Here is a 15,704-nt window from a genome sequence, read left to right on the forward strand (position 1 = left end):
CAAACTTTCCATGTCTGGGTTGGGTGCTGCGTCCTGGACCCTTACTTGAAAGTTGATTTAGCGCTGACATCATTGCAACTGAATAAAGGCTGCTGCCTGTAAACACCTGGTGTGTCCTTGGCTTCTTTCCCAGTCCAGTCCTGACTTGTCTCAGGCTTACCTTAGATCTATGAGAACCCAGCATGAGGGATGGTAGTAGCAGGCTCCTTAACCTATTTGGCAAGCATACACGGGAAGGCTGTTTGAAGTTTTGGTGGTTTTTATCGGATTTCTTTTAACCATAGGATTTTATTGCTCTCTTGATGGATCATCGTAACTCATATTGAACACAGGAAAGGCTTATTCTCTTAAAGATAACCCCACCTGTGCAGGAGCATCACCCAGCATATTTTTAAATCTTCTATCAAACCATAAAAGCAGGGAGATTAATTGTAAAGATACAAGTAAGATGAATTTTTCATCAAGGAAAAAAAACAACATGAATAAAGTTGAAGAGATTTTCTGACAACGTGCCTCTCATCTACATCACATTAACTGAAGGTGATAAGTTCATCCAGTACAGAAGCCCAAAGAGATGATATGGCTTTTCCAAGTTGCATTTAGCTCTGGGCCTTGCCCAGAACAGACTCTCAAAAAATATTACTACTTCCAATTCTGTCAGTTTCCTCACTGAGGTTTTTTTTCTTTAAAAATCATACCAGAGCAGCAGGGTACCCAGGAGAAAAGAGAACCTGGTCTTGTAGGTGTGAGGGATTGGTCATGAGGGTGGGGGGTGTTTGGGGGGGGCACACTGGCTCTCTTTTCCCTAGTAAGAACAGCAATATTTGAGAAGCTTTCTGTTCTTAACTGAATGCACTTGTGGATTTCATAAAGACTAATATGACTCAATCCAACATGATTTTTGATATGATTATTGAAAAGGGATGACTAAATATCAGTATTTAGAAGGCAAACAAGTTAGATTGTATTTATTATAAGACTTCTATTTATAATAAATTAAGCTTAAGTTTACACATTCCATTTTTTCAACTATCATGTTTTAGAGGAATTTATTTTGGAAGACAAGATTTCTCTTTTCTATTCTGTTTGTTGTTGTTGTTGTTGTTTGGTTTTTTGTTTTTGTTTTGTTTTGTTTTTTGGCTTTTCAAGACATGGTCTCTCTGTGTAGCCCTGGCTGTGCTAAAACTCACTCTGTAGAAATGGCTGGCCTTAGAACTCATGGAGATATGCCTGCCTCTGCCTCTGAGTGCTGTGATTAAAGGTGTGCGCCACAACCACCCAGAAGATAAATCTTCTAAATGCATACTTTAGCAAAATGTATAAATAGACTGGTAGATGTGAATCTATTTTAAGAGGTATATGTTGAAAAAAATAAACCTACAATGGAGAGCTTCTAATTATCTACATAATATAAGATATTAAGAAGGGGGCTGGGGGGAGGGGACAGGGAAAGAGAGGAGGGAAAGGGAACTGGGATTGACATGTAAAAAAAGCTTGTTTCTAATTTAAATTAAAAAAATAGAAAAAAGATATTAAGAAAATTCAGGAGGCTGGAGAGTTGGCTCAGTAGTTAAGAGCACTACACCCGCTGTTCTTCCAGAGGACCCAGGTTCAATTCTTAGTGTCACATGGCTGTGAGCAGCCATGTGTAACTCCAGTTCCAGGAGTTATGAAAAGCACATCCAACACCCTCTTTTGGCTTCCTTAAGCTCCATCATTCACTTGTGGGGTGCACAGACATACATGCAGGCAAAACACATACATGTAAAACACATAATTTTTTTTAAAAAGAAAAGAAAACTCAGGACGTTAGGACAAATCTGAAGGGCACAATCCATCTCAGTCATTTAATAGCTCTGTGACCTTGAAAGTCAATGGGACTCACTAAAAAAGACAAGGTTAGAAGACCATTGTTACTGTATCAAACCAGATGAGCCAAGTGACTTTTAATTTAAATTTTTCGTAAACTTAAACTGCATATGTATTTCATTTTGTATAGTTAAAATTCATCATATTTTAAGAAGATAAACCAAAAATTGAGTTTGAAATTCTCAGTTGTTACAGAGAGAATTCTACTCATGTACTCCCCATTATTAAGTAATGGCCTAGGAGGAAAAACTTAATTCAGGATAGTGAGATTTCTAAAGAGCATGTCTAAGCCAAATTGTACCTCTAATGTAAAGCCTTAAGATTCCTTGGGCCCCTAAAAATAAGCCTGAAAGTCATGGGCCTCAAACAACATATATACATATAATATTTTAAACTAAAAATCTGAATAACTAAAAATAAAATTTTCTATTGAGGCGGAAGTCACAGATATTAACTTACCCAGAAATGAAATGTCCCCAAATTTACTTGAAACTAGCAGCCTAAAGACATCTGAATATGATAAAATGTTTATTTTTTTGATTTGCATTATGTCTAAACGGTGGGCTGTACTATGGAAACATTCAGTCTCAACTCACCATTACTGCAGTGTATATCTTTATTTTCATGAAAAACTCTTGGAACTGCATCTGAAATAAAAAATTAGATTAAAAAATAAAACTATGAATTTAATGTAAAAATTCTCTCTCTTTCTCTCTCTCTCTCTCTCTCTCTCTCTCTCTCTCTCTCTCTCTCTCTCTCTCTTCCTCCCTCTGTCTTTCGCTCTGAAGTTGGACCTACTGACAAGCTAGACTGTCCAACCAGAAAGGCCTGAGGATTTGCTAGTCTCTACCCCCTCCCCACTGCCAGGCACTGGGAACTTTCACCATCATACCCAGAGTTCTATTTGGGACGCAGATACTCGTGTACAAATAGCAAGCACGTTACTGACTCAGTCATCTCTCCACTCCTCAACAATGAGATTTCTAAGCACCACTGACAGCTACAATACATTTAGCTATTGGCTTCAAAACTCAAACAAGTGATTACTTCTAGTAGGGGAATATTAGAGGAACAGATGAGTGGTCTAAATGACATTTTATCCTGAAGGTAAACTATTACATATTCTTCTGGTTCTGTGATCCTATGCTATAATTTCCTAAATTGTTGGAAAGAGGATGTTCTAACCAGTTGGTTACCCTGTATGTTCCAAGTTTCCAGATGACTAAATATTCATCTAAAAAAAATCCTAATAAATATTTATGGACAAAGGAATGCTTAAAATATGTAGAGTGCTTTAAAAATATTCATTTAAAAAGAAGTGGTGGCGGAAGAGAGTAGTCAAACTCAATCATCATCCGTTCATTGCTGTTTCTACTCATTTTGTTGAATCTGTGGTTCTCAAACTAGTGTTCTGCAAACTCACTAGTGGGATCTAAACCAAAATTCTGGTTAGAAGATTCAATGCAGCACCACGAGGAACCATAGTATCAGACTAAATCCCGCTTATAATAAGAGTTCTTTAGTTAAAATAAATAGATATATTGATGGGTATTTCTTTCATTTTTTCTTCTTAAAATATTTTTCTTCTAATGACAAAACATTAGATATTTTTAAAAAAATAGAATAGGAAGGAAAAAAAAAGAGGTAAGTCGGGGTAATAAAAAAATCACCACTAAACTTCCTTGAGGTTCCTCTTGCTAGTAGGCAGCTGTTAATCCAACCATATAGCCTGAACATCTTTCATGGCAAATGTTCTTCCCTAGCTATTTATAGACTTTTATTTCAGGACTGTAAGTTCACAGGTGCATTCAGTCTACTCTTACAGCAATAATGGTGAATTCTATTTTTTTCACTTATTACCTGTTTATTTATTTTTACAATTTGATGAAAATTGTATTATAAATAGGTACTAAACTTTTTTTGGAAGTTATATTACTGTTCATTAAAATACTTAAATATTTAAATGTTCATGCATATTAATTATTGTCTTAAAATGAATAGTTAGAAGTAGAATTTCTAGTGTGTGAGGGTAAATTTTATTTAACTAGATAATCTATTTTTGTGCATTAAGGACTGAGCCTACAGCCTCTACATATGAAGCATGTGTTCTACCACTGAGTGCTTAGGCCCCAAGAGTAACTTTTAAAGTTTACTTTCCATGATATCAAGTAGTCCCTTAGCATGTGCTCTAATGGAAGCATTTACTGTCAATATGAGAACACTCATTTCCCTTCACACCTCCCTTATCTTTAAGAAGAACACTCAATTTTGAGGAGAAAAATACCACTTTCTTGCTTAATTTTCATTTTTGACTGCTAACAAAGTTAAACATTTTAAATATATCTTTGAGCCAGATAGTACTCTATGCTGTGTGGGACTATATGCTTTTACCTTCTTTGCTTTTGATTGCTTCTAGTGACTCTGGTGTTTTCTGAATGGTCTTGTTTCTTGTTGAAGAATTCCTGTGAAGACAATGCCAAGCAAGTCCAGATCAACAAGGTGAACACACTGTCTTTTGTCCTGGGAGGGCACAGTTATTTTGGTGAAGACCAGAAGCACTGTCTGGACTTCCTCGAGGCTGGCTATCTAGTCTCCAGTGAGGTGGGTACAAATCCTATCATTGCTAACAAGTAGGTGCATAGTTGAAGAAACTAGTGAAGAAACAGTTACTCTGGTTGGAAGCTGAGCAACCTCAGATAGCCCAGAGCCAACAGAGGTGACTAAAAAAAATGCACATTCTCACAGGGATCTCTACCTAGCATTCCACTGCTCTGATGCCAAGAGCCTTGAACTTCCTGAGACACAGCCTGAGAATGCCCACAAAAGTGGAGAAACCAACATGGCTCCAGGTAACAACGGAAGTTGCCCGGGCATGTGTCCCTACACTCCCCAATAACCAATAGAGAACAGCCAAGCTTGTTTAAGTCTTGGCATGCTCCCTTCATTTTCTGTGTCCAATAAGGAAACAAATGCTTGGCTGGATGAGCCTTTAAGTCCTTCAAATTGGAGCTAAAGTAACCTAAATTGCAGTCAGAAAATTTTCTGGTCTGAGTAATAGGGAACACAGGGCACTGTGGTCTCTAGCTCTTGACATGACTTTCCTGTGTTGATATGATGCTTTGCTATCTGTCACCTCCATTAAAACGGAGATAATAGCATCTTCTCTACACAGTAACACTGAGAATCAAATAGAAACACCAGTGCCGGACATTGTGCTGAGAAATTTGGCACAAAGGCATCTTCAGGTCTATTATAGCATCATCATCGGGCAAGAACTCTCAAAGAACATAGGCATTAAACAGAGTTTGCTAGGTGCTAATTAGCATTTTTATCACTGTCAATGCTAGAAGTTATGATAATTTTTCTTCTAAAAGTCTGTTTTCTTTTGGCATATGAACACACACACACACACACACACACAAAGAAAAAAAAAAACACCTGGAGGCAACATGTAGTGATTCCTTCCAAGAAATGGAATAACAGGTAAAGCATGCTTGGCAAGAGCTATAAAGGTTTTGATGGTGCTGAGACATTTGATTGTTTGCTTATTTTTATTTTTGTAATGTTTGGGATCCAATCCGGAGCTTTCTGCACAGTGGCAATCACTCTTCTAATGAAGGAAGCCTAGCTGAAGTCCAAATTTTAAAAAGTCTAAGAATTTCCCATGAACAAGAACTTCCAGGAGACTCACTCAGGAGACACAACCTGCAATACACATGAACTGAATTATGGAAGCATGGCTGTCTCAATGGAGTGAGAACTTGTATGCAAGGGCATCATGTGGTTCTTTCTTGGATACCATTGTGAATGAATTATTTTTAAATTGGTGTGTATTTTCTAAGAAAACATTTCCACATAGCAAAATGCATGTGCAACTTTCTCTCCAGGAAAATGAAAATTAACCAACGTTTTAAAGGGTTCCACACTTCTTAGATTGGGTTGTCTGGATTCTGAGCCTTGGGGCTCACACGTAAATGTAAATGTTACCTATCACTGTTGACGCCCCAGCTTTGTCTTCTCTTACCCTGTTGCCTTGCTGCAAGCAAATGTTTTTTATTTCAAAGGAAAGATGAAGTCCTTAGATCCCAAGTACTGTACGTATATATAAAACTGCCTGTCTGTGGCCATTGTGAAGATTAAAACATGGCCGCCTCCCTGCCTGCATGGTACACTGGATAAAAGTGCAGAGCCGTGAGTGAGGCAGTCAGCCTGTCAGTATCTGTATTAGACGAATGTTTTATGCTACGGATTTGTCTTAGAATCTTAATTTCCCTTATCTGGGAAATTTGTGTGAGAGGCCTGATCCTCCTTTGATGATCATGAAGTATACACACTAACTGGTAAAGTGGAGATAATGTACACTCAGTACTTTAAAAATATTTCTGGGAGCACTATGCTATTTAACTTCTGATAAATATCAAAAATTTACTTCTGTCGGTGTCAATATAGAAAAGATTTTTGGACATGTGTAGCTTCCATTATAAAGGAAAGAAAAGTACTTCCCTCACCAGAGATGCTGAAATGACCTTTGAGCAACATAGATATGTAAAGGGAAAGATAAAATGTGTTTTATCACCTATTTACACTATAGTGTGACACACAAAAAACTTTATGTAATCCTTTTAGAATGTGTGGTAGGCAGCTTAAGCCATGTATACATGTAAAGAAATTAAGTCTTAGAGGACTCAGAGAACTTTGCCTGCTACAACTAATAAACTCTAATGTTGGGATTTTTTTAAATCCACCTTTGTGTGATTCAGAATAGTCCCAGTCTTTTATATTCAATTATGATCATTCTTACTTTTTTTTTTTTTTTGGTTTTTCGAGACAGGGTTTCTCTGTGTAGCTTTGGAGCCTATCCTGACACTCGCTCTAGAGACCAGGCTGGCCTCGAACTCACAGAGATCCACCTGCCTCTGCCTCACGAGTGCTGGGATTAAAGGCGTGCGCCACCAATGCCAGGCCTTTCTTACAATTCTTTAAGGCAAGAGAACCCAGTCTTCTGATTCTAGGCAGTAGATTGCTGAACCTGCTCATATCTAAGGAGCTGGAAAAAACTTTGCCAAGGGAACAAATGGTATAAAGCTTGCAAATCTCTAGGGAGTTCACCAAACGTTACAAACAATACAAATAAGCTCCTTGGGAAATCTCGCCTGTTTTTTGCCTATCTGTACTGATGGATGAGGCAGTATTGGATTATTTGAGTGAAAGCAAAGTTTAAACAGTGGCTTTATGCTGTAGTATTTAAAACTGTTTTCAAGTACACAAGGAAGGCTTCATTTGGACTTACAGAGGGAATAAAGCCAGGCTTAGAAAGCTTTTGCGGTTAAAGTGAATGTTAATGCTAGGAGATGTTCTAAGAAGTATGCAGATACATGGTTATTTGTATTTTTAATTACAGATGACTTTCTTATAGTCACTACCTCCTTAAGCCGAAGGAAATGGGGGACAAGTGAACAGAGCTCAAGCTATTCCCAATGGTGACCGAAAGAGACACAGATGAGTGCCATGTCCCATAGTCTTTCATCTCCCTGGGAGGCTTAGGTCTAATTCTGTTTTCCTGGCAATAGAAAAGTCAGATGCTCTCTTAGTTCTATCCATATTAAAGAACAGACAAAACTTTAAGTGCATCCTCTTTGCCAGCTACTAGAGGCATTAATATCTCACCTGCCTGTTCCCTCATGGCTACCTCTTGTAAGGGTGGAATTGAAGATGGCAAAACACTCTCTAAAAGCAAAACAAACAAAGCGAAGTACAGATTTATAGAATTAGATCAGTTTTGTTCAGAATAAAGCCATGCTTCTATAACGCCCAAAAAAATGTGTCTGTTGTATCTATCTCCAAGATGATGGATGGTTCAGAACACAAACCCCACCAAATTTTCCCGATGCTTCAGTAATGCAAAGGTACTGAGATGGAAATGTCTAATTTTAAACGTTGATTTATAATGGAGTCACATCTTAGCTTGAAAACTGTTGGGTGTATTTTTGTTACAGTGTCTGACGACCACCAGAATCATTATGGTTTCAAGTGCTTTCAAGTGATTTCTTTTCCAGACCATGAATTTTAGGGCATACTTCCTTTGTGTTGCTCCCTTCACTGTAGGCAAAACCTTTTGAAATCAATCTTTTCGACTTTAGAATTTTTGGATTGTGCCATTCAAATTTGTGGCTTTCTTACCATTCCAGTGGATGTAGCTGTTCCTTTTTATTCATGGGCCAAAATTGTTCAGATATATTTAAAAGAGACCAGTATCGGGACAGTAGTGAGCTAGGATTTGCCATATCATAAAATTCATGCATCACAGACTGAATTCCAGGAACTGTGGATGGGAAGAGCTGAGAAGAGAATCAAAAAACAAACAAACAAACAAAAAAAAACAACAAAAAAAAAAAAACACCAACAGAAGAACAATCAGTGAAAATTTGAAACGTAAGTTGAAACATAATATTATGGATAGTATTTATATGTAGTCAGATACTGTCTTGCCCAGCAGTTATTTATTTAAAAACTCAAGGTCATGGGTTGGGAGGATAACTGAGTTGCAATGACAGCCTGAGTACCAGAGTCTGATGCCTGGGAAAGGCAAGCATGAACTCCTACAGAATCCAGCATGGAAGGCAGAGACTAATGAATCCTCTGCACTCATTGACTGGCCAGCACAGCCTACTTGGTGAGTTCTGAGCCAACAACAGAGACTGTCTCAGAAAACAAAGCAGATGCCACATGAAGAATGACAGCTGAAGCTGTCTTTGGACCGCCACACATATTTGCTCACACCTGTTCTTGTACACACACACACACACACACACACACACACACACACACACACACAAAGCAAATTAATCAGTATAGATTAATTTAATTTTTGGTACTGCTTTTAAGGCAAATGTTGCTTTTTAAGACATTGTGAAAGTTGTTGACAATCATTATGTATAAACAGAGTCATTTTTTTTCTTTTTGATGAGTATACAAGGATCTCTTCTTCCAGCAATCAAAACCTCAAAAGAGCAGAGGAAGACAGGCAATGGGGAAGAGAAATCCTTTTGTGCTACAAGTGAATTATTCCAGTGTAAGAACTATTAATCTCACAGAAAAGAGGAAATTGGTTATCTTTTTTTCTACTCTGAGAGTCAGGAAATTGAGGTTGACCCTTGCTTCTTTTGTTCTCTTGTCCCTGTAGAGACTGTCTGCATCCACAGTGTTTGGAGTGATGGATTCCCAACAGGTGAGCATCTTTCTAAAGCATCGAGCTAAACTGTAATTTATCAAATGTAAACTAACTAAAATGATAAATATATTAATTAAATTATGTTGGAGTCATAAACTTACTTTCAGTCTCTATAATATGGGGCAAAATTGCATTAAAAATTGTCAGTCATTCACTGGTTAACTTGGTAAACTGGTTACAACTCATATAAGTAACATGTGTATATAGGCTGAAAAAAACTACAAGGAATATTTGAACCTTGCATTAGGTTAATAACTCATCAATTAATTTACATACCATTTTAAAATAGTTTTATATGAACAAATATTAGGTAAAAATATAAACTCATTATAGTCTCTATTAGTAGCAGAAATAAAAGAAAACACATTGGGCATGGACATTCAGATGTCATCAATTATGTTTTGATACTGACCAATAAATTGATAAACACACCAAAAAGTCCAGGGTGAGAAGAAAATGCCTTTTTGCCAAATGAAACCAGCAAGAACTTCTAGGAGCGTTCACATACACTCTATTTTTGGACACTTGTAAATTTGCTACCACCAATTAAGCTGGGGCAGCCGAGGGAGAACTGGGAAGAGTTGAGACAGGGGAAACTGTGGGTGGAATGTAATGTATGAAAGAAGAACAAATTAAAAAAGATTTAGGCTGTTTTTAAAAGACTTATATTCAGATATATTTATTTTTTTCTCAAACTAAAGAGGTAATAAAAAGTAATAAATGCTGGTTGCATGTACAGGCCCCAAAACTAAAAGATAAATTTCTTTAGAAAAATACCAACATCTTTCCTAGAGAACAGCCACTCCCTGGCAGCTACTGTGATGTACCTCTGCTAAGATTACCTCTGCTAAGTCCCATATTATTAGCAAATGATTAAAGCAAAGCACATACATCGCCCCAAAAGGACAAAAGCCAACAAAAGACTCTGTGTTGTAAAGAGATATCTGGGTGTAACTGAAGGAAGAAATGGGCAGCTTGCAGCCAATCTATTAATATTATAACCCCAGTCACTAAGTGGAAAGACATGCCACTTTTGTTTTACCAGTTGGAATTCTCCCAGACTCCCAAGTTCCTTTACAAAGGTCCTAATTGAGTGAATTTCCTCCAAAGACAGGCACTGATTCAGCTCCTTTCCGTAGTTTCCGTCCTAGAAAGGGAAACAGTCCTAAGTAACCCTGGAACGTTAAAATCATCTTTCCCCAGTCACCCCACCACCACCTAACAAATCAGTCAAACTCTATAACAGCTACACATATTAAAGTTATAGAATTCATAGACAAATATACGTTGTCTCAACAACACCCAAATATATTAAAAAATATTTCATACTTGACAATCTTGACTGTCTTAATAACGCAATGGTGCACTGGTAGTGAGGTCAGGGAGGTGGGTACAAGACGACAGGATGTGTGTGGCAATGGTTTGGGAATACAAGATTTTCCTTGGGCCTTCAGAGCAATATGCATGAAAACACCAAAGAATATCTATCCATTGACGTCCAGTGTAGGACACTGCCATTGGAGAGTCTCATAGACTGGTAAACACACTCCCCACCTGTAAGGATAACTCTTAACCAGCCGCCTAAGTTCCACCGCCACGTTAGGGCCCCAAAATAACACACAGAGTCTTATATTAGTTACAATGCTGCTGGCCAACGACTAGGACCTCCCACTTGTTAACTCAGTCTCAATCATCTACCATAACCATTAATCTATAAATTTTATAAAGACTTATCTGATCAAGGACACTTTATGTGTCCTCTCTTCCCAGGGCTCGCATGGCGACTCCTGTCTTTACTACATTTCCAAGAATCCTCTTTCTCTCCTAGCCCCACCTATCTTGCTTTCCTATTGGCCAACAGTGCTTTATTTATCAACGAATAAGACAAACATATACACAGAAGGACTTCCCCCATCACCCACCCCAGGTTTTCCCACATCCATTGTTCCCTAGAGCGTCCCTGAGATCAAGAGCAATGCTCTGTGACAAGGTGTATGTGACAGACACCAATAGTACCTTTGTGAAAACTTTTACACACTCCTTTTCCAAATTCTTTAAATATGAGTTTCAAAATAGAAAGACATGTGGGGGGATAGTATTATGATAATTGGCACAGATTTTTTAGTATTATAAAAACAATGTGCTAACAATATAAACAACCAAAACACAAAACAAAACAAAAAAATCAGCATTTCTCTGAAGCATTCCACTCTGTCAGCATATAGCCATGCTGACATGAATATTTCAGCAAATTAATATTTTTTAACTCAATTCTCCTGAAGTCATCCTGGAGCACTCTGGAATTCTAGACTGCCTTCAGAGAGTTTTAAGAGTCTTTGTAAAGTATTCTAAAATGTATAAACACATGTATCATTCAAAATATCTATAAACGTTCCTCAACAATTATGAATTTTTCACTTCATTTTCATCACAGTCTTTCTCGTGCATACTTAGTTAGTATAAAAGGATGTTGATCACTGAACTCTGGAACCCAGTTGCAGAGAGGAATAAACATCAAGGGGGTCGGGACCAGGCTGGTGAATCCCAAAGAAACAGCTGACCTGATCAAGGGGGAGCACATAGACCCCAGACTGCTGTCTGGGAGGCCAGCACGGGACTGATCCAGACCCCTGAACGTGGATGTCAATGAGGAGGCCTCAGCACTCTATGGGGCCCCTGGTGTTGGAGCAATATTTTTCCCTGGTGTAAGAAGGGACTTTGAGAGCCCATCCCACTTGAAGGGATGCTCTCTTGGCCTGGACACATGGGGGAGAGCCCAGGCCCAGCCCAGGATGATGTTGTAGAACTTGGGGAGCCCCGTGGAGGGCCCTACCCTCCATGGGGAGCAGAGGGGGGAGGGGACGGGTGAAGGACTAGGGGAAGGGGAGAGAGGGAGAAGGGATTGACATGTGAAATTATAATTTTGTAAAAATTAAATAAAAAAACAGGAAAAAAAGGATGTTGGTCCTTAGGTCAGAAAAATTTAGAAGCACAAGATAATAGATTATAATTATTAATTAATTTTAAATAAAGTAATAAAATTTAAATTACACAATAAAAATAGCTAGTGGCTGGAAAGCACTGTCAGTGTTCATGTATGAGCTTACCTCAAGCACACCCTCTCTATAAAGCCTCTGCAATTGCTCAGAAAGCAGGGAAAGTGAAGATGTATTGGAGAAGAGGAAACTGAAAGTATCCTTTAAAAGAATTTTTTCTGTCTTTTGGTCCTCCAGATTGAAATTCTCATCATCTCGAACTTTCAAATGCTCATGTACCTTTGAAGGAAGAGAAGTAGGGGGGACATTACAGTGAAATGAATTCTAAGGCATGATTTATTTCAGGTTGGATTGTAGACCAGAACTGACATCTAGTGGTCTTCTAGAGGCTAACACTTTTATAAATGTGAGTATTGTTTCTTATGAAGATGCCATTCTTTTAATGCAGAGTAGCATGAACTATTTCAAAGTCACACTAGCTTAGCTTGACACTCTTTGTAGCTCACAAACACATATTCATGAAAGATACTACATAATATTTTCCCAAAATACAAGTTCTTAAGAGTTTAACTATTAGATATGTATCAAAAAGGCAAGTGACCATTAAAAAAATTTGAAAATTCATAGATAAATCTTAAACATGCAAAATTTCTGTAATTGTATTTCTATATTATAGTTTGCAAAAACTAAACTCTAGTGGAGTTGAACCCTGCCTATCCCTAAGATTAACTTGTTCCCCTTCCCCTCCCACCCTACAGCCCAGTGAACAGCTTTTCATAAATTAACTCAACCAATGTTTTTATCTTCTTACTACTGAAGTGTGTTTTAGAAGGAAAAATATGATGAAGGAAGTGGTATAGAAGAATTTTAACTCAAAACAAACTAAAAATCACCCATATATATGTGTGTGTGTGTGTGTGTGTGTGTGTGTGTGTGTGTGTGTGTGTGTGTAAACATATATATGGATATACATACATATATCAGAAAATATTTCAAAAATTCACATGACTTTGTATGCTTTTAAATTAAAATTGAAAAATAATTTGTTTATTTGTATTACTAGGGATGAAACCTAGGGCTTAGTGCATTCCAGGCAAGAATTCTGCCACAGATCAGTCCCTCTAGTTCCTATTGGCTTTTTGTTGTTTTGGGTTTTTTGTTTTGTTTTGTTTTGTTTTTATTTATCAAGACAGGGTTTCTCTGTGTAGCTTTGGAGCCTATCCTGGAGGAGACCAGGCTGGCCTTGAACTCACAGAGATCTGCCTGCCTCTGCCTCCTGAGTGCTGGGATTAAAGGCATGTGCCACCAATGCCCGGCCTCCTACTGGTTTTTTAAATGAAAATGTAGACCAATTTAAGAAGAATTGCAGAGCTAGCTCTCTGTTCATGATGCCATGTGAGTACCCTGGGTCATCTTATGTTTGCTAGTATCAATATGCCTTCCTTTTCCCCATGAACATATACTTGACTTAATATTATCTTTGTTCATGAATTCAGGGAAAGTATAGAAAACTTCGTGTTTGTTCTAGTGTGTCCACATGGTGATAAGAATTCACAGATTTCCCACTTGCTGGGAGCCTTGGGGCCTATGAACCTATAAGGACTGTAACCGAAGCTGTTATTAGTCAACTGGTAATTGTGAGTGAAAGTACACCCCCCCTCAACACACACACCTCGTCCTGCATACTCACCTGGAGCACTACAGGGTGTCCCGAATCTCCATAACCAATATCAAAAGTTAAAAGCTGAAAACACTGTCTACACCTGGGAAGGAAAAACACAAAGTATCAGAATAGCATATTCTCTTTGCTACACTCACTCTACTATCTGGTATTGCATTGTTTATAATTTATACAGTTAAATTTCTGTGATTTAAAAGGCCAATAGAATGGATAACAGAAACTTATAGGAAATAGATTGTTTTTAGAGAAAGAGCAAATATACCCCCATTCTCCATGACACACTACAGTAACGAATGACATTATTTCATGAGAACCTTAATACAGGGAGAAGTGTCCAGGTCCTCCAAGCTTAAGACTAATGCTTGCAGAAGGTTTAAGGATGAGCCATATACATTGCCTTTGCTGGCAATGAATTAGGGAAGAATTCTGCTTGGTATGGAGATATGGAAACCTAGTATGCTGGATGGATGAGTTCCTCTCTGGGATTATTGGAGCTTGAGACACAGCCCCACAGAGATGCCCTCCCATGAGTCGATGTACCCTTCTGTTGACTGCATGTAATAAATGTGATTGTGTGTCTCCTCTAAAAAAAAAAAGAATGAACCATACACTATGCACCTCTCCCTTTTTGGCAAACTGGACAACGCATCCCTAGAACGAAGGCAACAAGCTATTGTCAGAGACGCTGAGCTGTGAGATTAGAAGTGACTGAATTCTGTTAAAAGTTTTTGCTTCTTTCTCATCATTTTGAAATTATTGTGACATTTGAGAACAAAATGTATTATGTACAGGTAAATTTGTACCTAGTCAACACTCGTATATTTGATGGAAATACTTGAAATGAGGCTACAGATTCAAAATTAATTTTAGGATTCAAGAACAGGCTTGTAGTCCCTGCACTTAGGAAGTGGAGACAGAAAGGTTAGAAGTTCTAGGCTAGTCTAGGCTGCAAAGTTAGATTGCTGAAAAGATGATGATGATGAAGATGAAGATGATGATGATGATGATGATGATGATGATGATGATATAAATATTCAAAACCTTGTGTTCTATTTCTTGTCACAAAATTTGGATACAAACAAATGGCATATAACAAACTCTGACCTTTTAGAATCTATAAATTAGGCCATACATGTTTAGTTCATAATATGATTACTGACATATACTTTTCCAATTCCAACTTCTATTTACTCTCAGTAACTAAATTTTTTCACTAATAATTTCTGAATCTCTCTCTCTCCCCTCTCCCTCTCTCTCACCTATGGAAGGTCTTTGGTCCCAGAGTAGACGTTTCACTGAACACCTCGGCCACCAATAGGAGCTTGCTAATTGCTTCTTTCATGCTATCCAATGCCTGCAGAGGTGAACTTGTCCTCAGGAATGTCTCAAAAAACATCTGCAGCTAGGAAAAAACAAAATAGAGACATGGCCAAATAAATTTCCATCTTCCCATTGATTCCAAGGTGATTATTGAAGTTCTGTCTCCCTGTCCACTTCAAAAACAAAACCCAACAAAACTTTAAGGAGAAAAATTTGAAAATCTAAGATTTACATATTTTTAATTCAAGTCATGAGGAAAAAGAGATGTTTGCATACCTTGTAATTTAACTTTTCTTTTTAGTTTCTCAAAACAGGGTTTCTCTGTGTAACCTCCGTGGCTATCCTGGAACTCTCTATGTAGACCAGGCTAGCCTTGAACTCATAGAGATCCACCTGCCTCTGCTTCCTGAGAGCTGGGATTAAAGGTGTGCACCACCACCACCTGGTCCTTGCAGTTAAACTTAATATGCTTTTTCCATCTCACTTTTCTTGTAGTATTTATTGACTCATAGGAAGGACAATGCACCTGACATGGTGAGGGCTGCAAGCACAGCTCTCTGGCTTGATTTGTCATTCAGTCAGTAAGGGGACTGGACTTGGCACTCAC

General features: G+C 38.0%; 1 protein-coding gene across 3 annotated transcripts in view; it reads right to left on the reverse strand.

The window, feature by feature from the left end:
• The window catches only part of Cped1 (cadherin like and PC-esterase domain containing 1), a 266,707-nt gene that overhangs the window by 111,952 nt on the left and 139,051 nt on the right, over positions 1-15,704 (reverse strand). For all 3 annotated transcript variants that reach the window (XR_003480049.2, XM_027389966.2, XM_027389967.2), the window contains exons 7-13: positions 15,037-15,179; positions 13,787-13,859; positions 12,208-12,375; positions 10,143-10,247; positions 8,050-8,207; positions 4,261-4,331; positions 2,466-2,516 (exon numbers count right to left, since the gene is read on the reverse strand). Coding sequence is in view for 2 of the 3 variants with exons in the window: in XM_027389966.2 (XP_027245767.1) it covers positions 2,466-2,516; positions 4,261-4,331; positions 8,050-8,207; positions 10,143-10,247; positions 12,208-12,375; positions 13,787-13,859; positions 15,037-15,179 (769 nt within the window). In the remaining variant the exon portion in view is untranslated. The remainder of the gene's footprint in view (positions 1-2,465; positions 2,517-4,260; positions 4,332-8,049; positions 8,208-10,142; positions 10,248-12,207; positions 12,376-13,786; positions 13,860-15,036; positions 15,180-15,704) is intronic.

The sequence above is a fragment of the Cricetulus griseus genome (assembly GCF_003668045.3).
Source record: "Cricetulus griseus strain 17A/GY chromosome 1 unlocalized genomic scaffold, alternate assembly CriGri-PICRH-1.0 chr1_0, whole genome shotgun sequence".
Lineage (NCBI taxonomy): Eukaryota > Metazoa > Chordata > Mammalia > Rodentia > Cricetidae > Cricetulus > Cricetulus griseus.